Genomic DNA, 23,127 nt, shown 5'->3' with positions numbered 1-23,127 from the left:
TTTTTTTTTAAACATAGATAAAATGAATAATTTGAACAAATGATGAGAAACTATAAACACTATAATATATATGACAAATAAACAAATCCAAAAAGTGATAAAATTTAGTTATTTTTTCGAATTATTAATGAACATATGATGGCAGATATTTATACAATTTAAACAATTGATATTTTTTGCCGGAATACACAATTTAAATAATTACATACAATTGGAATGTTTAACACGTATCATTTAAACGTACACTTAAAATATTAAAAGAAAACTAGTTGGTAAGTGTTTAGAAACTTAAATTCAAGTCCTATTATAAAATATAATCTAACCAGTAACCTGTTTGTTTCTCAATAAATGTTTACAGATTCTGTACAACAGATAAACGGGGAAACATTGTTAATACTTATTTATGAGTTTAAATTTCTACATCTAAAAATTTGTGCTGTATACTTTATTGAGTTTTATTATCTTTATATTGATGGTGTACATTACTCAATTAATGAAGAGCAAACGAACACTTAACTAAGATTGGATTGCACCACATCGCAAATAGTACTTAATATATAAGGTACTTGGACCTCAATTTTTAAGTAACATTTAAAAGTACTGATGGAAAATCAAATAAATAATAACTCTTTACAACATAAAATTTAAATAGAAGAACACACAGAATAAATAATGTTTGATGCATTAAAATGGCCATCTTTTTATTTAAGAATTTTTTTCCTACACGAAATTATTTTAAAGCAGGGAATGAAGAATTATATTCGACTACATTGAAGAGTGTGGGAGCAAGGATAAAAATTTTAATTCCTTTCAACTAAAATATTAATATGATATAATTTGTATAAAGACTTGTGTCGTTTCAATGTTCACGGATTTATTTTTGAACAAAATTTTTATGGATTTAAATGCTGGGGGCAAACATATTATTTAGTATAAAGGTAAATTGCAACAATCAGTCCATACAACCCCAATACTTCAGCAAAAATAAGGATCAAAATCATTCCTACGAATAATCTAGGTTGTTGTGCTGTGCCTCGTACACCAGCATCGCCTACAATTCCAATGGCAAATCCAGCAGCTAATCCGCTGAATCCAACTGAAAGACCAGCACCAAGATGGATGAATCCTCTATAAAATGACAAACAATACCAAAATAATAATAATGGTTTTAAAATGTCTAACTTAAGTAATTTTTTTACTTGAATAGTGAATATTTGCTTGGCTCATCTAGAGCTCCAGCTATCAGTACAGCAACCACAAGACCATATATAGCAATAATACCAGCCATAACAACAGGAATGATAGACTTCATTATAAGTTCTGGCCTCATTACTGACATAGCAGCAATACCAGTTCCTGATTTAGCAGTACCATAAGCAGCACCAAGAGCTAAAATTGAAAAAATAACAACCTTTAAAAATCATTCAAAGTAATTTGAACTTACATTATAGTATACAACTATTATATATTTTAGGTAATAGATGATAATGAAAAATACATCTTTGAAAATTGTGTTTTTTATGAACAATAACATAGCAAATTCATTTACCAATTTTTCAAACATTATTGAAAAATGGATAAAAATATTTAGTTTTCTTTAATTTAAAATGTAATTTTTTTTTGGTATTAATTCAAAATTTAAAAACTAGCGTGTAAAAATAAAATTTCTTATTTATAATAATATAAATTGACTTCATGCTTTTAATCTAAACTCATTGAAAAATTATTTTGTTGCAAACTAAGATCAATCTTTAAATTTTTCTATTTTAATTCTAAAGAACAATTGATATTAAGATAACAAAGTAATTTTTTTTCTGTCAGTAAATTATTATTATGAAAAAAATTCAGAAAACAATATATGAACTTTTTATCATTAAGAAATAATTTATTTTTAATTTAAAATTGGGACATTTTTGCATAAATAAAAAATAATTCAAAGTAAAAAGTTAATAGAAAAAACTAATATTAGTTCCATAGAAAATATACTCTATTTAATATTTGAGTTAAACATGAAAAAGACTAAATACTCAAGTATTAATTATAAAAACATAATAAGTTTAAAGTAGTCAAGAAACTAGATTTTTTGCATTAAATAATTTTTTATAAGGAGTAGAATATAATAAACTTTAATACATAGTAAGTATATTTAAATTTTATATTTTTCATTTTTACATTTTATTGGTTATCAATTAAATAAGACTTTAAACAAGTTTTACATAACAAAAATGACCTTCAAATGTTGCAACAGACAAATCAAAAACTTTAGTTTAAATTTTAATGAACCTATTAAATATATACCAAGACATATAGTAAATGTTATATTTTTCAGAATATTAAAAGAATTTTTAAAACAATTAGAACTAATAAGTTGGAGATAATTTTGGTCACACCCATTTAAGAAAAAAAATAAAATAAAACACTAGTTGATATGATAAAAAACTCATATAATAAAGTATTTGTAATAGAACAAGAAACTCGAATTTCTTCAAATGAAAAATTTTGCTTAGTAATTATATCAGTAAATTTTAGCTTTACTAAATTTCTCATCAATAATATAAATTAATACTGCCTAAACTAGATTAATTACAATCAAATAACCACCTTAACAAATTAATTTATAAACTACATATATCACAATGTAATAACCAACATTTTTTTTTTAATTTATAAGTAGGACAAGTAAAAAACAAAAAAAAATCTAAAATTTAAACATTAAAAGCGCCCACTTCAAATGCTATAAAAATTGGTCATAACATTTCCTCGATGGAATAATGACAGAGAAAATTTTTCTATGTTAAGAAATGTCCAAGAATAGCAAAATTATTATCTCTCTATAATCGCAACAGAACCAGGCCACGCCTAAAAACTAACGCACGAGTGCCTAAAACGTGCTGTACGCCTAGATGCGAAGTTATGTGGCTAAATACAATAATATATCACAGCTGATGTTGGTTTTCCATAAAATTGCCTATAACACACAGCCAATGCTAAAAATNCAGAACCAGGCCACGCCTAAAAACTAACGCACGAGTGCCTAAAACGTGCTGTACGCCTAGATGCGAAGTTATATGTGGCTAAATACAATAATATATCACAGCTGATGTTGGTTTTCCATAAAATTGCCTATAACACACAGCCAATGCTAAAAATTCTCAATACTATATACAAATAACACACAAGCTATCATTTAATTTATGAAGAGTGGGTGTGGCGAGCGTGCAAATGATCTTTTTTTTTTTTTAGATGTAATAAAAACAATTGTAGATTTACATTAAAGTGTTCCAAATTAACAAAATCAATAAAATAAAATACGGCTACTATAACTGTATGCTTACCGCTGAAGATGATGGCAGAAGCCGCGCCCATAACGCCAAAGAAGGGTCCGTAAACTGGATTTGTTTCGGTCATTTTGAGTTTTTTATAACTTAAATTAATTAAAAACAAAATATATAACAAATAAAAACGACCCTAGTATCGAGGATCGTATTAAAACAGAAAATGAATTCTGTTAAAAAATTGTTAACTACAAAAATTGTTAACTACCGGTCGACTGCTCGCGTGAACGTAGGAAAGTGACCAATTTAAAAAGGCTGCTATATACAGTGTAACGGAGCTAGCAACTAACACGGGTTACCGAATAACGAGTGGTGATCAGCGGAGAAAAAACCGTGACAAACGTAAAATGATCGTAAGCCACGGTGCAATCAGAGTATAAAAATATGGAGAGGTGGTTTCTATTATGGAGAGCACAAAAAGCTGTTCGGCAAAAAATGGCGGACGCCCGCTACCGGCGGTATTCAGCGACAATAACCGAACAACTTAGCCGCGAAAATTTGAAATCTAATTGCAATCCCATTCATTTGGTTTAATTTTTTAGAGAGGCTGAAAAATTACTCATATAACAATATATCATTACTAATATAAATATATCGAAATGCATAATAAAATATTTTTAAAAATAATTAATATTATTTTTATTTCAATAAAATATATCTATTTTACACAATTAATGTGTATTTTACCATATCCTAAATTTATAATGTTTACTTATTATGTTATTAACACGCTCATTGTCAAATACAGCCTTAATAAAGGCAATTTAACGAACCACTATAGAACATAGACCAAAAAATTTAATATTAACTTAATAAGAAAACAAAGTATCGAACAATTTATCATTGACATCATCACTATACGATTTATATCGCCATCCGATAGCAGAATATTTTATAATCATTGTAAAATATTCTGCTTTAAAATTAATCTATAAATTACTCTTTACTATAAATAACTATTTTAAAACAAAGTAGGATAGATAACAACATCGATTAAAAATATTTATAATCAAAAGAATACAGTTACTATAACAATTAAAGTAATGCTTCAATTTTAGGGAACGTAACCCTCTAAGATCCCTCGATGTTCGCCTATGATTCTATTTCATTTTTATTCATTCAAATTTATTTGTTACTAAATGTACAATTACAAAATCACATATATAAGCGAATTTCTTTACAAAAACTTACAAACCCATATTTGAAGTTCATCGAGAATCAAATTACTAGAACGTCTAATAGGAGTGCAAAATAAAAAAGAACTCTTCTCCAATTTTTTAAAGCTAGTAATAAAAAACCTTTTCATTAAAACTCAATACTTCCACTCTTTCATTATTATATGCTAAAGTAGGGTTTAATTAAAAAAAAAATCAATAAAATGTAACTTAAATAAGATCAACATGAAATTTAATAGATGAACTATGTTCAGTAGCCAAAATTTTTTAATGGACAATAGACAAAGGTCAGGTAACAGGTCAGGTCAGGTATGTTAGTATTGAGGATATATAGACCGAAACTTGTTTATTTTCAAAATGATATCGGAATCATAGTTAATGGAATGACCAAGTAAACTTTTTAGTGTGGCTAAATTTATTTTTCCCTCAACCTAAAAAATATTTTAATGCAACAATTAATAAATAAAGAAATATTCTAAGTGTGAGCGTCAAATATAAACAGCATAAGAAACATTATTTTCTGAATTTTTTTTTAATGAATTTAATTCTTATCTTAGGAATAAAACCTTATTTTCAATGGCGTATTTACGGGTAACAAATGGAACTAAAGTCCTGTACAGCACATTTGAAGAAATATATTTTAAAATTAAATGACCCTTTTAAAAAAAGGTATTTGAATAAATTAAAATTTGATAAACTAAAATGTTTAGAGGCATACAAATATTATAAATAAATTATACTTATTGCTCACATTGCACTGTTAATTTAATCTACATTTTTTATCGCTTAAATAATACTAAATAATAGTTACTACACAGATTTTTTAGATACTACACATTAACACACAGTCGTATATACAAGGGTGCCAGGGGATGCTTAGCACCTCTAATTGTTGTATAATTTCACACTTTTTATATGGTGATAAGCTAAATAAAGTAATAAAAACATATCAGAAATTAAAATAGTTTTAGCAATCCCAAGATATTTATTGAATATTAATAAATATGCGCCTATATATGAATATTTTAGAAGGTAAGTAAATTAAAAAGTAAACAGGTGTAGTGTAAAAGACGGGCACACTAAAACTATGTTTTTGTTGCAATTACAGGAACACGCAAACAAATAATTATATATAAATGGCCAATGGCGTATTTTCCAAAAAAAAGCTGGGTAGGGTAGTAAAAATGTCTATCTTTCTCCTTAAATTGAAAAGTAAGTTTTGAATACCTAGTAGTTTTTAGAGCAAAAAATAGTCATTAAAATTATTTGATTCCCCAAAAAACTCTTGGTTGTGGCCCTGGTATGATACACGGTACATTAAATATTACATCTATGCGTATATTTGGTTTTAAGAATTGATGACTTGTGTCTAATATTTTAAATATTAATTTAAAATTAAAATATATTTAATTGATAAAATTTTAAAAATTACTATGAAATCGTGTATACTTATAATATTACCATCATCAGCGATAAACACATAATATTTTATACATTTGTTTGGTTAAGCTCATGGTTCTAAATGTTAAAATATGTTTAGACATGTTTTACTAATACAATATTAATATGTTAGTGTTCAAAAATATCTAACACAAGTTTTATTAATTCAATCATATTATGATGTGTAAATTAATATGATAATTGTAATAATTGAAAATTTGTAAGATGGTCCATCATGGAACATAAAAACACGGGCGTAACTACCGCAAGTTGAAACTCCTAGAGTTCGTTGAAAACTTGTCATAGAATAGCCGAACAGCAAGTGTCAATTTGAAACATCACCACCGCCGTGGTCATCACCACTTCCATAGCTGCAATCGTCATTACCATAGTTTTCATGTTAACCATGCTAAGCTTTCGTTATTGTCAAACAAATTATTAGTTAAATGATAAGGCATCAAGTTACCTAGTTAATTTATTAAATCTTAAGATGTAAAACGAAAAAAGTTACATGATTATAAATTTATTTCTGCTGAGTTATACATATTTATTTTAACAAATATGGTTGATAGTAAAATAGATTATCTATTAGTAGATAATAAGTAAAATCAATTGTTGACAATTAATACTAATTTATCATAAATATTATAAGCCTAATATTTTTATTATCTATGAAATACACAATATAGAGAAAATGGTATGTGGGACATTATCTAATAGAGTAAAATATGTTTTTGTACGCCCTTTAAAACTATTATTTGTGAAATTAATTAAGAAAATAAATAATATTTTCAATTTTTATCCTTCTATATCAATTATTCATCTTAACATGAAATAATATAAAACAATAACGTCATGATTTAAACAATAAAATGAAAATATAAATGAAATAACTCCGCCGGTTGAGAATTTAAAGGCCGGTGGTTGTGCAGTGTGACCAACGGATAAAAATTGGTAGGCAAAGTAAAAATGTACAAAAAATACAATCTAGGTATCCAAAAAGTTAAATGAAGAATGGAGATAGAAACCAGAACCTGAAATCCGAGTTTGATTGTCGGCTAAATTTTCAGTAAACTTATCTCGTGCGAGTCTGTGACGTCTCTCTTATAGAGACAACTTGTCTGTACGTCAATAATATTATAATTTTGTGTGTAAACTTGCCTGGAGAGCGCGCCAATTCAGTGATAATTATGTTCATAGTAGCTTTACAATCATCATTCTATTAATTTCCGATTGATGTGCAAACGTTGCCACTTTGTATTTTTGAATGACACTGTTAGTTAACTGGAATTTATAGGTATGTATGTATGTATGTCATTTTATTAGTGTCAATTGTCAGCTAAGACATCGTTAATACTTGGTGTCATTAACTGAGGATAGCGATTTACCTTAATATTGAAAATTTTTAAGAAAATGGTCTGATGAATTTAAAATAGTCTTAAAAATTGCTGTTAAATTCATGTATTTAAATGTTATTCTATATAAATATTGTTAATTCACCCATATAAATATGACTAATATAAATTCTTAGGTAATCTAGACTAGGAATGTTTCATTAATTTACAATAAGATTTATTTAAGAACTCTTAATGAACACTATATTAATATTATTATTATATTAAAAGAAAAATTATTAATTTAAAGAATCAAGTAATTACTCTAATATTTCTTTTTCTAATAATTCACAATATTTTTTAGGCATAAAGCTAATTATTAAGAATTTTTTTAATCAATACTATCATGCCTGCTGTTAGAGGAGATGGTATGCGAGGATTGGCTGTTTTTATATCAGATATCAGAAATTGTAAGTAAAAATAACTTAAGTAGAACACAAATAACTTTTTTCTAAGTAGTAACATTTATGATTTATTATTATTGATTAATGGTTATTAATATTAGTTTCTACTGATAAGAATATAGGATATGTTGTTAAACAGTTTATTTTTTAAAATTAAATTTCATTTCTTTGGAATTAATTTACTGTTGTGAAATATAATGGTTTATCTAATTTATTTTCATTACAAACATATTACTAACCTGGTAATGTTATTACTTTTAGTTTTAAAATTTAATTATAAATTATAATTTAGAGGATTAGTTTTTTTTATTCTTTTTTTTAGTAATTTATAATTAAGATAAAAAAATTGATTTAGACTTAGAAATATTAGTATTATTGTTTGTTAAAATAAATATATGAATTGATTAATTGAATAGTAAAGTTGAAAATTCTCTCCAGGCAAAAGCAAAGAAGCAGAAATAAAACGAATCAATAAAGAATTAGCAAATATTAGAAGTAAATTTAAAGGTGATAAAACATTAGATGGTTATCAGAAAAAGAAATATGTTTGCAAACTATTATTCATATTTTTGTTGGGCCATGACATCGATTTTGGCCATATGGAAGCTGTCAACTTATTGTCCTCAAATAAATATTCTGAAAAACAAATAGTAAGTGTTAATAACAATTGTAAATTAATGAATTCATCCTGTATATTTTATTTTTACTATCATAAATGAATATATATGTTTAATATTCAATATTTTCCATTAGAATCCAATTATTCATCAAATTATCATATAACTTAACTTTCTCTATTATTTTTTAGAGAAAGTTTATTGGTGTTTCTTATTTAATAAAAAGATTAATTATAATAATGTAAATAGATAGATTAAAATTAAAATTATACTTTAATAATATAGTATGCAAATTGATATTTTTAGGGATACCTGTTTATTTCTGTATTGGTAAATACCAATAGTGATTTAATTAAACTCATTAATCAGAGTATTAAAAATGATCTCCAATCTAGGTAAGTCTTTTTAATAAACTAGAATAAATAAACATTAATATTTATGTATTATTTTATGTAAATTTTGATATATTGTCATCATGTATGACAACAATAATATATATCAAAATAAAGTTTTTCTGTGAATTGTAACAATTTTGATCAAAGACATAAAATATTTTCAAATATTATAAAATAAAAATTTTAATTATTTGTAGAAATTCTATTCATGTCAACTTAGCAATGCAATGTATTGCTAATATTGGTAGTAGAGACATGGCTGAAGCCTTTGGATATGAAATACCAAAACTTCTTGTATCTGGGTAAGTATTGTTAAGTTAATTTTTTAACTAATTTATTTATTTTTATCTTTTTTTTAGAGATACTATGGATGTTGTTAAGCAATCTGCAGCTTTATGTTTTCTTCGTCTTTTGCGTACTAACCCAGATGTCATACCAATTGATTCAAATGGTGCCAGTGAATGGACTTCAAGAATTGTACATTTACTCAATGATCAACATTTGGGAGTTGTAACTGCTGCTGTATCATTAATTGATGCTCTTGTAAAACGAAACCCTAAAGAATATAAAGCTTGTGTCAGTTTTGCTGTTTCACGACTTTCAAGGGTACCTATTAACAAAACGTAATAGTTAGAAATATTAATTATATTCTTTTTGTGTAGATTGTTACTGCTAGTTACACAGATTTACAAGATTATACTTATTACTTTGTCCCAGCTCCATGGTTGTCCGTTAAATTACTTCGGCTATTACAGAATTATTCAACTCCAGGTAAAAATATAACTTAAAATAACTGGGACAAAAAAGACTAACATTTTATTTTTATTCATGTTCAATATAAATATTTTAGAAGATGCAGGTGTAAGAGTTAGACTAAATGAATGTTTAGAAACAATATTAAATAAAGCACAAGAAGCACCTAAATCAAAAAAAGTACAACATTCCAACGCTAAAAATGCGGTGTTATTTGAAGCTATAAGCTTAATAATTCATAATGATAGGTATGAATATTAATTATAATACATAAATATTAAAGTAATGACCAAAAAATAAAATGTTACTCATGATATCTTACTTTTGTAAGTATTTTATTTTTTTTTCAACCATGAATAACTAATACAAATTAATTATCAACTTGTAGAACATTTTATTTAAAAATAAATCCTTTGTAAGTATTAAGAATTGATTATTTGGAAAAAATGTTTATTTTTAATATAAAATAAATATGCATTTAATTCTAAAAATATATACATTTAATAAAATATTTAAAAATAATTGTACAGACAGAAATATATTTTATTGATTTTTTTTCTTTGATTAATTAATGCCAAATCATTTTGTCTAAATAGTAACAATCAAGTTTTATATAATGTAAAAGTAAAAAGTATAATGTAATGTCCCTAATGTTTAATGTATAATAAATGATTTTTATTAATATTTTTATTTTGATAATTGCCAAAGTAGTTTTATGTATATTTACTAACAAAAAAAAAAAAAATATGTAATTTTCATGTTTCATTTTTAGTGAGCCAAATTTACTTGTTAGAGCTTGTAATCAATTGGGTCAGTTTTTATCCAATCGTGAAACCAATTTAAGGTATTTAGCATTAGAATCAATGTGTCTCTTAGCAAACTCAGAATTTTCTCATGAAGCAGTTAAGAAGCATCAAGAAGTTGTTATTTTATCAATGAAAGTAATGTTTTATATATCATATTTTTTGAGATTATTTTTTGAGTAATTTAAAATTATTAGATGGAAAAAGATGTTTCGGTGAGACAACAAGCTGTTGATTTACTTTATGCTATGTGTGATAAATCGAATGCCGAAGAAATAGTTCAGGAAATGTTAAATTATCTAGAAACAGCTGACTACTCTATTAGAGAAGAAATGGTATGGGTTTTTTAGTTATTATTTGAGATCAGGATTTTATATCTTTTAAATATACTGATATATAAGATAATATTAGCTGTTTTATAGGTTTTTTTATAGAACATTTAATTTAGTAAAATTAATATAATATTTAATGTATTGACAAATAAAGTTTTATAGAAATCGTATGAAATAAATCTTATCTCATTTTATTTTAAATTACTTTGTAATAATAAATATATTATTTTCCTTCTATAACATTAATTCAGAAAAATTTTATACCACAAAAGCGTTTAGTGATCTCAAATAGTTTTTTGGCTATTCTAAAAAATAATTAAATTTAGTTAACTGACTACATTTTTTGCTGTAGATATCATTAAAAATGTATTTAAGAATTGTAAAAGTTTTAGCTTCAAAATGTAGCTGAGAAGCTATTGATTTTACTCTGCTGTTTTTGTTTTCTTGTATTTGTTCAGTATACCTATACTTCCACTATCAATAATACTTCAAATATTTGCTTTGTCGGAGATATATTTTATTTGAAAATTCCATTATTAACTATAAAAACTTAAAAATTAGATCAATATTTTTTTTTTTCAATTTTTGATAATGTTATAAAAAACCGATCTTCTTTAAATCTATATTAAGTTATAGCTAATATAATATACTTGAAGATATAATGAAAACTATCTGAAATCACTATTTCTAGGAGTTATTGGGCATTAAAGCTTAAAATCATACAAAAAAAAATTGCTGATTTTGAAGTGTTTTTCATAACAACAGAATATCTACACCTTTAAATACTACATTAAATTTAAGATTACTTGTGTATTATATGATTAAAAAAAGAAAGACTTTCTAATGACTTATCTATGAATAATCTACATCTAAATTTATAATTTTGTAATTTTTTTTTAATTTATTTCAAATACATATTGAAGTGTTTTACAATAGTAATATTAAACACTGTTAGATATCAATCAATATTAACCTTTAAAATGATAAAACTTCATTTTCTTGGATCACTACTATATTTTTAAAATTTTATTCTTGTATATTTTTTTATAAAAATGATAATTTGTAGGTTTTAAAAGTTGCGATTTTAGCAGAAAAATATGCAACTGACTATACCTGGTATGTAGATGTTATTCTTAATTTAATAAGAATTGCTGGTGATTATGTGTCAGAAGAAGTTTGGTACCGTGTCATTCAAATTGTTATAAACAGAGATGATGTTCAAGGTTATGCTGCTAAAACTGTTTTTGAGGTAAAAAATTTATTACATATTAGTATATACTATTTTACAATTTATATTATTATTATATCTATTAATATCATATAGGCACTTCAAGCTCCTGCATGTCATGAAAACATGGTTAAAGTAGGTGGATATATTCTTGGAGAATTTGGAAATTTAATTGCAGGAGATTCTAGGTCTGCACCAAATGTACAATTTCAATTATTACATTCCAAGGTTTGATAAATAAATTTAATAAGTGAAAATTTTGTATTAATAGTTCTTTCATTCCATTAAATAGTATCATTTGTGTTCCCCAATGACTCGAGCTTTATTGCTATCAACATATGTAAAATTCATAAATTTATTCCCAGAAGTTAAATTTACAATTCAAGAAATTTTAAAACAAGATAGTAATCTACGGAGTGCTGATGCTGAACTTCAACAACGTGCCTCTGAATATTTACAACTTTCAAAAATAGTCTCAACTGATGTTTTGGTAAATCATTAGTTTTTATATATCAAACAATTCAATTATATTATTCTTCCTTTTGACTTTTTATTATATAAGGAACTAAAATTTTATTTAAAAATATGTTGATAATTGTTTTATTAGTAATATTTAAATTTTCAATTTTAAAAAGTTAAAAAGATGAATTTAATATATGTAGGCTACTGTATTAGAAGAAATGCCATCATTCCCAGAACGTGAATCATCAATCTTAGCAGTGTTAAAAAAGAAAAAACCAGGGCGTGTTCCTGATAACGAAACTCAGGAAAATCGAAGTCCCGAACCGTCACCAATTATTCATCAAAATAATCATCATAACAATCATACAAATGTAATGATATATATTTTTTATATTAACCTCATTAAAATTACTTTTATAAAACTATTTTTTTAGTCAAATAATAATTCAGCTGATCTACTTGGGCTATCTACTCCAAATGTTACATCAACCCATTCATCTAGCAATGCTAATGTGCTAGTGGATGTGTTAGGTGACTTATATGGTAGTGGAGCAGCTGGCTCAAATTCATTGAGTGCAAGTACCAATAATTACAATCCTAAAAAGTAAGTCATATATATACAGAGTGATTCACTTATCATGAACCACTTAATTAATCGAAAAATTAATAATATTTATAATTTTTTTGTTTGTTTCTTTTAACTCAATTTTTGTCTTAATGTCTCTTAATCATAAAAAAAATTTCATGTTCATTCTTCATACCTTATAATAGTGTCAACTTTTATTTATCAGGTAATGGTCTAATTAAGAAAATGATTGATCTATAACAACTTTTGGACCAGTATTTTAGAAGTTATTGACATATTTATATCTAGGTGAAAGGAAGAGTATGGCCAGGATATATCTAGTTATAAAAATAGCAGAACCACTTATTCCTCTTCACCTTTAGTATTTTAAATTGTTAATAATTTCCAAAAATTATTATTGACCAATGACTTTCTAATAAGCTAATTAATAATTTGTTAAAGTTGACATCCTTATAAGGTATAAGGGATAAACATAATTTATTATGTTATATATGTTATTATAATTTATGATTTAAAAAAAACAATGAACTAAAAGAAATCAATTAAAAAATTATCATTATTCTTAATATTCAATAAAAAAAAGTATATATTGAGTAGTTTATGATAAGTGAATGATCTTGTGTGCATGTGTATTTAAATATATATATTTAAATAACCTTTTTTGTTTTAACAGATTTATTTGTAAAAATAACGGAGTACTGTTTGAAAATGAACTCATTCAAGTAGGTGTTAAATGTGAATTTAAAAAAAATTTAGGCCGACTTGGTCTATTTTATGGGAACAAAACTGCTACACCATTACAGGTATATTTAACTATACAATTAATCAGTTATTTGAAAACACTATTATTTTAATTAAATTTTATTTTTTTTTAGAATTTCTCTACTGTCTTATCTAGTCCACATCTCTGGGTTACTAAGTTAGCAATTCAAATTAAACCTATAGAACCCATTTTAGAAGCTGGTGCACAAATACAGCAGTTAGCTATCATAGAATGTATAGAAGAGTATACAGGTATTTAATAACAATATACTATTGAATATCTTTTTATTTATTTTTGTGTGATAAAAATAATTTTTCGTATTTTTGGTCAACAATGTAAGTTAGTCAAATTAATCTGCATTGAATATTTTTTAACTTACCCGTACTCATTAAAAAGTGAAATACGTATAAAAATTTACTTTTTGATCAATTCATAATTTAAATTATATCAAAGAATAGTTTTTAGATTTGTACTTCTACAGTTTTACTCTGAACTATTTCTATTTGACTATGAAATTGTGTGTGTTATTTTTATTACTAAAAATCAATCTTGAGTTATTTTTTAACATTGATTTGCCATAAATATTTATTAAAAATATTTCAGGAATACCCATTATTAATGTATCTTTTGTATATAATGGTGTACCACAAAATGTTGCTGTTAAGCTTCCTGTAACGTTAAATAAATTCTTTGAACCAACAGAAATGAATAGTGAATCATTTTTCGCACGCTGGAAAAATCTTGGCAGGTAATGGTTTAATTTTAACCACAGAGATTAATTTTTCTTCTTAAAAACATTACAACTTTGTATGACTAAATATAAAAGTTAAAGTTTTTTAGAAATTTTAATGAAATGCTATTACAAATTAAATTTGAAATTTCGTAGCTTAATATTTAATTCAAGTTTATTTCTATGATAATTTAGACAAAAATAATTTTATATAATCAGTTATTATTAATATCTTGATAGAAAGTACTGTAAATAGTTTTAAATCCCCAATTCCAGTACAATATTATGGATAAGTATTAATTTTTGTATACATTATTGAAGTTTAAATACACATCAAAATGTTTTACTTCAGTGATTTAATTACTGTCAGATATCAATCAATACGATTATAAAATATGGCTCAACTTTACTTTACTAGATTCTTACTGTACTGTCCTTTTTTTTTTTTAGTAACCATGACCCTCAAAAGTCTCAAAAAATATTTAAAGCATCACAACCGATGGATCAAGTGTCAACTAGAACAAAACTTTCTGGATTTGGAATGCAGTTGTTAGATGGTATTGATCCTAATCCTGATAATTTTGTGTGTGCTGGTATTGTTCATACAAAATCACAACAAATTGGTTGTTTATTACGATTAGAACCAAATAAACAAGCTCAGGTTAGTTAAAATTAAATATTATTTATTTTATCTTAATAAAATATTAGTTTAAAATATATTAAAATCATTTAATAGTATATTTTTACCTGACAAATTTTTATTTTTAAATTTCATTCAATTTTAAAGATATTTTATATTGATTGTTGCGAGTCAAATGTAAATTTATTTTTCCTTTTAAATATGTATATAATATATATTTTTATTTATGTAATTCAAAAATTCAAACTTTGATTATATTTTAATGCTTTTGTTTTTAAATTTATACCATTTATTAACAAATCCTATTTCAACCATTTTCTCAAAATAATTCATTCTTAGCATTTTATTTTTTATAAAAATAACATAACTGTTTAAATTTATTTATCTATTTCAATAATAAAGTTTTTATTTTATAGATGTATCGATTAACTGTAAGATCTAGTAAAGAACCCGTCTCCATAGAGATATGTGATCTCTTAGCCGACCAATTTTAAAATCTATCTGATATTATTTATTAGTAATGTGTACTTTTTTACAATTGTTAATGTCATCTAGTAAAAATGTCTATTGCGGTTTCAAATTATTGTTTTATACACACGCACATTAGAGGTATATATACAAATAATGCAAGATATAAACTTTAAAGTTTGAATTCATCGTAAGTCTGATGTTATATAGTTTATTTTAAGTGAATAGCTTGTGTTGTATATACTATATACACTTTGTTTTTATTAATTTATTTATGGTATGTGTGTGTAAATAACAAGCTAATGTCAAGACCCCAAAGACTTTGAACACTTTTTTTATATTTATTATTTATAAATATTATTGAATAAACTGTAGGTGTCTTTTATATTATTGTATTAACTTATTTGTTATTTTATTTGATTATTTATTTATTTAATGTACCAAAATATTGTGAGCAGTGCAAACATAAATATAGTATGTGGTAATTTTTTTTATTTTCAATTCTAGTTTTTACAGTTCAATGTTATCAAAAACAAAATGAAACAGTTTCTCTAATATCCATAAATTGTATTAATATAATATTGTTTTTTTTTCTTCAAATTAGGTTATATTTTAGAAGTTACCACAAAATCCTTTAGAAAATCTTAATAATATATACTTTTATATTGATTTATAAATTAAGTATATAAGTTGTTAATTATAAATTTAACTGTAAATATACATAACTAATAATTATAGTTAAAAAACATACTATATTCTGATCAGTTATTATAAACCCTAATATTTTTAATTATACTCTAATAGTCCTAGGTCAACTCTCTACTTATTAACGTTATTGATTTATTATAAAGTCACTAGGCTAGTATTATCTAATATGCCATTTAAACAAATACCCAAGATAATTATTATAAATTATACCTTTATTTTAAATGTAAGTATTAATTATTGATATAAAATGTTTATATTAAATCAAGTATTAAAGCAAACTAAATGTTTATTAAAAAATAATTAATCATACTAGTAAAGCTGAAATTAATTGCTTATTTAATAGCTCCTAATTTTTATTTATACTCATATAAAATTCTTTTAAGCAACTAATTTTTCATAATTTCATTTTTTATATTCTAAAAAAGGCTAATTATACAAATGAAACTTATAATTTTTAATATATAATGTTTTAAGTTGTACAATTATAAACATTTTAAGTTGAATCTATTAATAATCACATTAATACTATTTCGTAAATATATAATTATGCAACTATCTATGTTATACTTAAAAATTATTGTATACACCTAATGTGATCCATTCTGTATCCTAATAATTAAATTATTATTTATTTATTAATTGTATCAAGTATTTATTTTGTATTTCTAGATTATGATCTTATATTAATTATAAAAACGTAAAATAAAATTTATTTTCCCTGATCAACTTCATTTTGAATTTTTATTACTTACGTTTTGTGCACTTATTCTATCTTAGAATTTATTTAACATAATTTTATTTAATTACTCACCATTATTTAAAAACTAATAAAAATAATAATTGCATTGTATAACCCATTGGCATTAAAAGTTTAACATATATAAAATATGTTTTATATACATAAAAAATATTTCATTTAAAAGAAGGGAGGTGTTACACCCTAAAATAATAAAAACAAATAAAAAAAGTGGATATATTTTTTTTCAATTTTAATTTTCTACCACAAAAAAATGTTTGATTTCTCACCATACTACTTTTAGCTTTCTAAGTATTCATACTATTATAAATCCATGTTTAAAGGGATCATAAAGTTCTGTTAAATGTAATGGGAAACCCTTTACATCCTTATTCACACTAAGCAATGGTCTCATTTTAAGAGTTTTGGTAACGCTTTGGGTAATAACATAGATTATAATCTGAGGGAATAATATACAGTTATTATTTTAGGAGAATTGATCTCCAATGTCACAATTCTATTATGTATTTAGTTACCCTATCTTAAGTTAAAACGATTAAGCGTAACTTATTATGTAATTGTAGTCAATTCATTTAGCATAATACGTAACAAACATATTCTGTACATTTCTATGCATAAAATTATTAGATTAAAACACTGATACTTAATACTCTAGAAGAATAACTTGCAATTTTTAAATTATAGCTTAAACAGTACGTCGAGGCAAGATAAATTAAATGTATACTAAGGTAATATTACAAAAATATATGTTATGAACATATAGAGGAAACTACTAAATTTTCGAGTAACTTTTACTTATTAGCAATTCAAAGTCCGCATATGATTTTACTAGGGTTATGTATGTATAAATTTTATGAAATTTGAAATATTACAAGTTTTTTTATATCATTTAAAATCTCGTTCCCCCTCTTATCGAGGAACTACATTTAATCATAATTACACATCATGTAAAATTTATTAACTTAATGTTATTTATTAGTACTAATAATAATAATTACATTTCTTATTTCAATGTAGAACGTTTTTAAATAATGACTAAAATCTTGTTTTTACGTTCAATAGTAAAAATAATATTCCACAATCAATTTATTGTTGACAGAAATTCATCTAAAATGGAATTAAACTCGTCTGGATATTTTAAGTGAATATTGTGTTTACCATTTGGAAAAATGTTTAGCCTGAAACAATATAAGGATGGAAACTATTATAACAAAAAAATTGCTTGAAACCGTTGAGGTAAAAATGTTATATTTATATCTTAATTACTATAACGATTAACAAATATTCTATAATGATATACAAAATATATCTTTAAACGAAAATATGGATAAATTATATGATTAACCCATATTTTCGTAAAAGTATAAATATGTTTGATAGTATATATATATAAATTATAATAATAACAAGCTATTATATATAGCTAAAAATAAAGTAAAACATAATAAAACGAAAAAGAGTAGACGATAAAACGTTATTATTCGTTAAAAGTGTATTCAAGATGAATTAAATTTTTGGTTGTAGTGATTACTATTATTATTACTACGCCCAAAAGAACAAAAGTAAAACACAAATTATTAACTAATATTAAAATACATATCAAAATAGCTTATTTCAAAGACATGATAATTGAATATAATTCAAGTAATAACAAATTAGGTGATTAAATAATTTGTAAATATAACTTACATTAATAAATTTAATATTTGGTAAACAGCATTAATAGCAATATTTTTACCTAAATTAGGAGCTATACATTAAAAAAATTAAGTTTGTACATATTTTAACTTTTTTATCCAATAGTCAATGGAAGCATTCCATAAAACACAATTATATTCAAATATTAAGTAAATTAATGAGCAGTTTAGAATCTTGATTTGAAAACGAATTATGTTATTAAATTTCAAGCTATTACGTTTCAAAAAACGAAGAACTTTTAATAATTTTTTTAATTTGATCTATGTGTAAAGAAAAGCTAATCACTCGACAAGAGTACTTCTAAGTTTTTAATTTTAGGTATATATTTAATTTATACATTATTTACTGAGTAAATAATAATTATTTAATAAGCGTAAAAGTAATATATATATATATAAAATTATTTTCATTTAACTTAAGATCATATTGTTACACTATTATACAAATTAATTCAAATCTTGTAGAGTAACACAATTATTAAATGAATTTATTAGTAGTATATTTTAAGATCACCAGTGGCCGATTTACTAGGAGGTCCAACTGGTCTGTACCCACTCCAGGAGCTGTTGCGTGCATTAATTATTGTGCAGAATGCATAGATCTGGACACTTGTTATTGTAAATGAAATATTTCGAAATTATTTTTAATTTTTTCACAGATATATTTATGTAGTATTATACGATTATTACACTATTTCTGTTATTTCTCTAAATTCCGTTAATATTTATTTAATTAACAATATTTAACGCAAACGGTACTTCTACGATAAAATTATAAGAAAAGTTATTAAGTAAATACTAACTACTGAATAATATATTTTTAAAATTCCATTTAATATAAACAATCCTTTATTCAAACAGCTTTTTCTAAATCTATTGAAATGTCTAATGAAGTCCAAATAAATATGCTGGAAGAAAATTTATCTACTAAATATCCATCTAATAATTAAATCTTCATCCGTTTTCTGATGCATTATGTACATTTTGTGCTTCGTTTTCAAGGTCTCGTGGTGGATACACAATAAATGTTGCCTTGACGGTTACGGACTTTTTAAATGTTTTGAAAAATCTCAATACACGCTAATGAAACAGCTGATATGTCAAGAGTTAAACAAATTTCTCTCAATGTCAGATTCATTGATTTACCTAAAATTTATCTTTGTGAAAAATTTTTACAATTTGTACTAACTGACGATTCAAAGGGTACAATATTAAAAAGCCTAAAACTGGTGTAGAGCTTAAATATCTTCTTTGTCAAGGCAACGATGGGACCACAACTATGTTAGGAAACTATAAAGGCGTTCAATTTTACATAAGATAAATTTATCCTTCTGCAATTTATGTTCACTGTTTTAATATTTTAAATCTTGTTGTCTCTAAATTATGTAGTGTATGGCCTATTATGAACTGATTAAGTTTAATTTGTGAAATTCGAGATATTTTTGTATTTTCATTTAGTAAAAAAATTAGTAAACAAATAAATGTTTTATCAGAAAAAATTCATAATTTTTTCGCTATACATGTTTTTTGAAGCTTTTTGAATTTGTTGTCGACACTTTTTTTTAAATCAAATCTGATATCAGATTGGAATTACAACGTAACTAATGGAAAGGCATAACTTTTACAAAAATCAATGAGAAATTATTATTGTATTAATTGTATCATTAAAAGGTTTGGATTTTGGTTTACCTCTTAAAAAATATTTGCAAAAATTTAACATTGATTTAAGATTAATAACTACTTTAGTTGATGAAACTTTAGAAGAAATGAACATTTTTATAGATTATGCTCAAAATCTATATTTATTTCATATATGGATTATTACATAACAGAACTCGAACAAAAGTTTGTCATACTTAAGATTAAGCTTTATAATTTTCAGTCATTGTTTAAAACAGAAGAAAATGAGGATTAATTTATTCGATTAGTAAATTATTATAAAGAAGATATAATTTACTAGAGTTGGTAAATTATTCGCTGTATTCTACTGAATATATATTATAGCAAAGAAGATTAAAAAACGTGGACAAAAATCATAAAATATTCTTCAAGTTATGTCAGTCTGCAATAAAGTAATAGATCCAAGTATCTTCATAGTTTTTCAAATTCCTTGCTACTTTACTAGTTTTCACTGTATCAAACGAGAGCACATTTCAAATTTAAAGCGAATCAAAACATATATAAGAAATACTACGATAGAGATAAACAATTTTTATTACTTAAAACGCATTATTAAATATGTTATTTTAATTTTAATTAACAATATAAAAGATATTAATATGTTTTTTATTAAATCACAGGCTAGACTAAACGGGTTGACAATGATGTTAATTAATAAAGATGAAAAATTTACAACAATTGATGTATTTCTCACAGAACTTTGTAAAACGAAAAGAAAATTAAATTTTATTTTATTTTATAAAATTTAATAAAATAAATATCAATAATGTAAAAGTAGAAAAAATGATCTCTTTTTACTTATCATCATTAGACATTTTTTGGATCCCACTCCTAAAAAAGTTGAAAATCCACCACTGAGATCATCTGTAAACAAACTGAACTGGGATTTTAAAATTGCCTTATATAGTGTTCAGTAAGTAAGGAAACGGATTTCTATTATTCTCATTGTTTATAACAATTGTCTTGTTTCCTTACTTTTTGAATACTCAGTAGGGTCAAGTGGGGTAAATGGAAATTGGGGCAAAAGGAAAAAAATATTATTTAAAATAAATTATTAGTGATTATAGAATTCGATATCATTATAACCACAGTACACATAAGGTATAATAGTGTGCAATGATAAAAATATGGAAAATTTGAGGATATGTATAAATTGTTATCACTCGAAAAAGTGTTTATGATTATGTTAGATTATATTTTCTGTTCAACGGCTTTTGAGAAGGGCATCTTCATCAAAAATATAAGTAGAACAGTACAGTTTGAACTAAAGTGTCATTTCATATTTACTTATTTACTATACGGCCCTAAAACTAGTTTAATATCACTTTTTCTATGAAATTTATATATTTTTTTGTAAAATACAAAATAAAAATCAATTGGGGTAAATGGAAATATTAGTAACAAATATAATTTGAAATATTACGATCTTTATCATTTTTTTTTCAACTTCAGAGTGCGTAATTATATAAAAAAAAACATATTAACAGTTGTAGAAAATCAAATTTCATTAGAACCTTCAACGTCAAACACTTTTATAGACTAAATTTTTCCAACATCAAGTAATAATATCTCAGTAAGCCCAAAAGATATAATATCTATTTTTTCAATTCAATTAATACAATATAAAACTAACAATACAATTTGTGTTACAAAAGACCGAGTTCCTCATTTTAGAGTAACAAAGTATGGTGAAGTTTTAACAAATAAAAATGTGTTAAAATAATTGGAGGAAGCAACCTCAAAGAAAAAGCTAATCAAATATCCTAGTAAACTTGGGAGACCTAAGAAAGCTATTAAAGATGTACAAAATATTGTGTTGGAACAATCAATTGATAATATTGATGATGTAGTTTATCATTCATCAGAAGATGATTGTAATGACAATTCATTAGATTTAAGTATTGAAGAAGTTTTATACAATACACCAATTTGGTCTCAAATAAAACCTGGAGTATTTCTTTTAATAGATTTTATTGGAGGGAACCGTAAGAAACAACATTTTAAGTATGTATGTTTAATTAAACGTGTAGATGAAGATGATAGGGATATTTTAGTCCGAGGATTAAAAAAAAATAATGAAATTGGAACTGATTTTTATATTGTTGAAAATGACTTGTCAGATATTACAGTAGAGATGATTCTTGCAATATTACCAATATCAACTGAACATAAGAAGAACAGAAAAACGATATACACATTTCCTGGATACATAAATGTCGATGAAAAATAATCAGTTTAGGCACTATGTTACCTACTTATTCATACATTAATTTATGTGATATATTTTAAAACTAAAAATGCTGTTAGTTTGTTATTTTGTTTATAATTTTTACTTTACATTGTTATTTTTTATGTTAAATTATTATTATCACTATTATATGAAAACAAAAGACTGTTAATATATTTTGAAAGTTTATGAAATAGTAAGTAAGCATTAAACTGTAATAAATTATGATAAAATAATAAAGATTACCTAATTATTTGACTAATTTAATTGTAATTTATGTAATTCAAACAAATTTTCATTTGCCCCAGGCTTATAACATTATCAACTATACTTTAATTTTCATTTACCCCATACACAATATACTATTTGGGACAAATGGAAATTTGTAGGTATCGAATACATGAAATAATATAATGATAGCTGTAACAGAACAATTTCATTTGCCCATTATGTTTGTTCAATAAAACACTTGCTGTTGGAAATAGTTATTTTCATTTACCCCAGAAGTATGGGGCAAATGTAAATTTTTTATG

At 24.3% G+C, this 23,127-nt stretch overlaps 4 protein-coding genes across 9 annotated transcripts in view; 2 read left to right on the top strand and 2 right to left on the bottom strand.

Annotated features, from left to right (window-relative positions):
- Positions 1–3,712, bottom strand: part of LOC126910281 (V-type proton ATPase 16 kDa proteolipid subunit c) — a 5,581-nt gene extending 1,869 nt beyond the window's left edge. Inside the window, exons 1-3 of one of the 3 annotated variants that reach the window (XM_050692706.1) lie at positions 3,336–3,706; positions 1,200–1,389; positions 300–1,128 (exon numbers count right to left, since the gene is read on the bottom strand). In XM_050692706.1, the coding sequence (XP_050548663.1) occupies positions 924–1,128; positions 1,200–1,389; positions 3,336–3,408 (468 nt within the window). In that variant the 5' untranslated portion in view covers positions 3,409–3,706 and the 3' untranslated portion in view covers positions 300–923. Of the gene's footprint in view, positions 1–299; positions 1,129–1,199; positions 1,390–3,335 lie in introns of those variants that run through there. The other 2 variants (XM_050692708.1, XM_050692707.1) reach the window with 2 other exon arrangements.
- A 3,219-nt stretch (positions 3,713–6,931) lies between these two features.
- LOC126895526 (AP-2 complex subunit alpha) lies at positions 6,932–16,026 on the top strand. Of its 2 annotated transcripts, XM_050667484.1 has the most exons (20): positions 6,932–7,247; positions 7,649–7,754; positions 8,187–8,398; positions 8,672–8,760; positions 8,958–9,062; positions 9,120–9,366; positions 9,423–9,531; positions 9,611–9,761; positions 10,286–10,454; positions 10,514–10,651; positions 11,715–11,897; positions 11,973–12,104; positions 12,169–12,366; positions 12,539–12,709; positions 12,773–12,942; positions 13,598–13,727; positions 13,800–13,938; positions 14,291–14,435; positions 14,868–15,078; positions 15,474–16,026. In XM_050667484.1, the coding sequence occupies exons 2-20, from the start codon at positions 7,691–7,693 to the stop codon at positions 15,549–15,551; spliced, it is 2,841 nt and encodes a 946-aa protein (XP_050523441.1). In that variant the 5' UTR covers positions 6,932–7,247; positions 7,649–7,690; the 3' UTR covers positions 15,552–16,026. The 2 variants fall into 2 exon arrangements, with proteins under 2 accessions (XP_050523441.1, XP_050523442.1); XM_050667485.1 differs by lacking the exon at positions 6,932–7,247 and having other exon boundaries at positions 8,165–8,398.
- A 626-nt stretch (positions 16,027–16,652) lies between these two features.
- LOC126895532 (valacyclovir hydrolase-like) overlaps positions 16,653–23,127 on the bottom strand; it is a 16,084-nt gene continuing 9,609 nt past the window's right edge. Inside the window, exons 5-6 of one of the 3 annotated variants that reach the window (XR_007701669.1) lie at positions 17,989–18,168; positions 16,653–16,842 (exon numbers count right to left, since the gene is read on the bottom strand). Coding sequence is in view for 2 of the 3 variants with exons in the window: in XM_050667501.1 (XP_050523458.1) it covers positions 18,072–18,168 (97 nt within the window). In the remaining variant the exon portion in view is untranslated. Of the gene's footprint in view, positions 16,843–17,810; positions 18,169–19,041; positions 19,834–23,127 lie in introns of those variants that run through there. The other 2 variants (XM_050667501.1, XM_050667502.1) reach the window with 2 other exon arrangements.
- Positions 18,114–23,127, top strand: part of LOC126895527 (fumarate hydratase, mitochondrial-like) — a 27,911-nt gene continuing 22,897 nt past the window's right edge. Inside the window, exon 1 of the mRNA XM_050667487.1 lies at positions 18,114–18,226. Coding sequence (XP_050523444.1) covers positions 18,185–18,226 — 42 coding nt within the window. The 5' untranslated portion in view covers positions 18,114–18,184. The remainder of the gene's footprint in view (positions 18,227–23,127) is intronic.

Source organism: Daktulosphaira vitifoliae, unplaced genomic scaffold, assembly GCF_025091365.1.
Source record: "Daktulosphaira vitifoliae isolate Bord-2020 unplaced genomic scaffold, ASM2509136v1 Scaffold_1, whole genome shotgun sequence".
NCBI lineage: Eukaryota > Metazoa > Arthropoda > Insecta > Hemiptera > Phylloxeridae > Daktulosphaira > Daktulosphaira vitifoliae.
The sequence above is the reverse complement of the archived record's forward strand: the minus strand, read 5'-3'. Positions and strand labels throughout refer to the sequence as shown.

What these genes read in the sequence shown, in the direction of transcription:
- LOC126895526 (XM_050667484.1), top strand. Translation starts at nt 7,691, where the DNA reads ATGCCTGCTGTTAGAGGAGATGGTATGCGAGGATTGGCTGTTTTTATA. An exon ending in TTGTTATTTTATCAATGAAA is followed by an intron (nt 10,455 to 10,513) that starts GTAATGTTTTAT and finishes TAAAATTATTAG; the next exon opens with ATGGAAAAAGATGTTTCGGT. An exon ending in ATGTATAGAAGAGTATACAG is followed by an intron (nt 13,939 to 14,290) that starts GTATTTAATAAC and finishes AAAATATTTCAG; the next exon opens with GAATACCCATTATTAATGTA.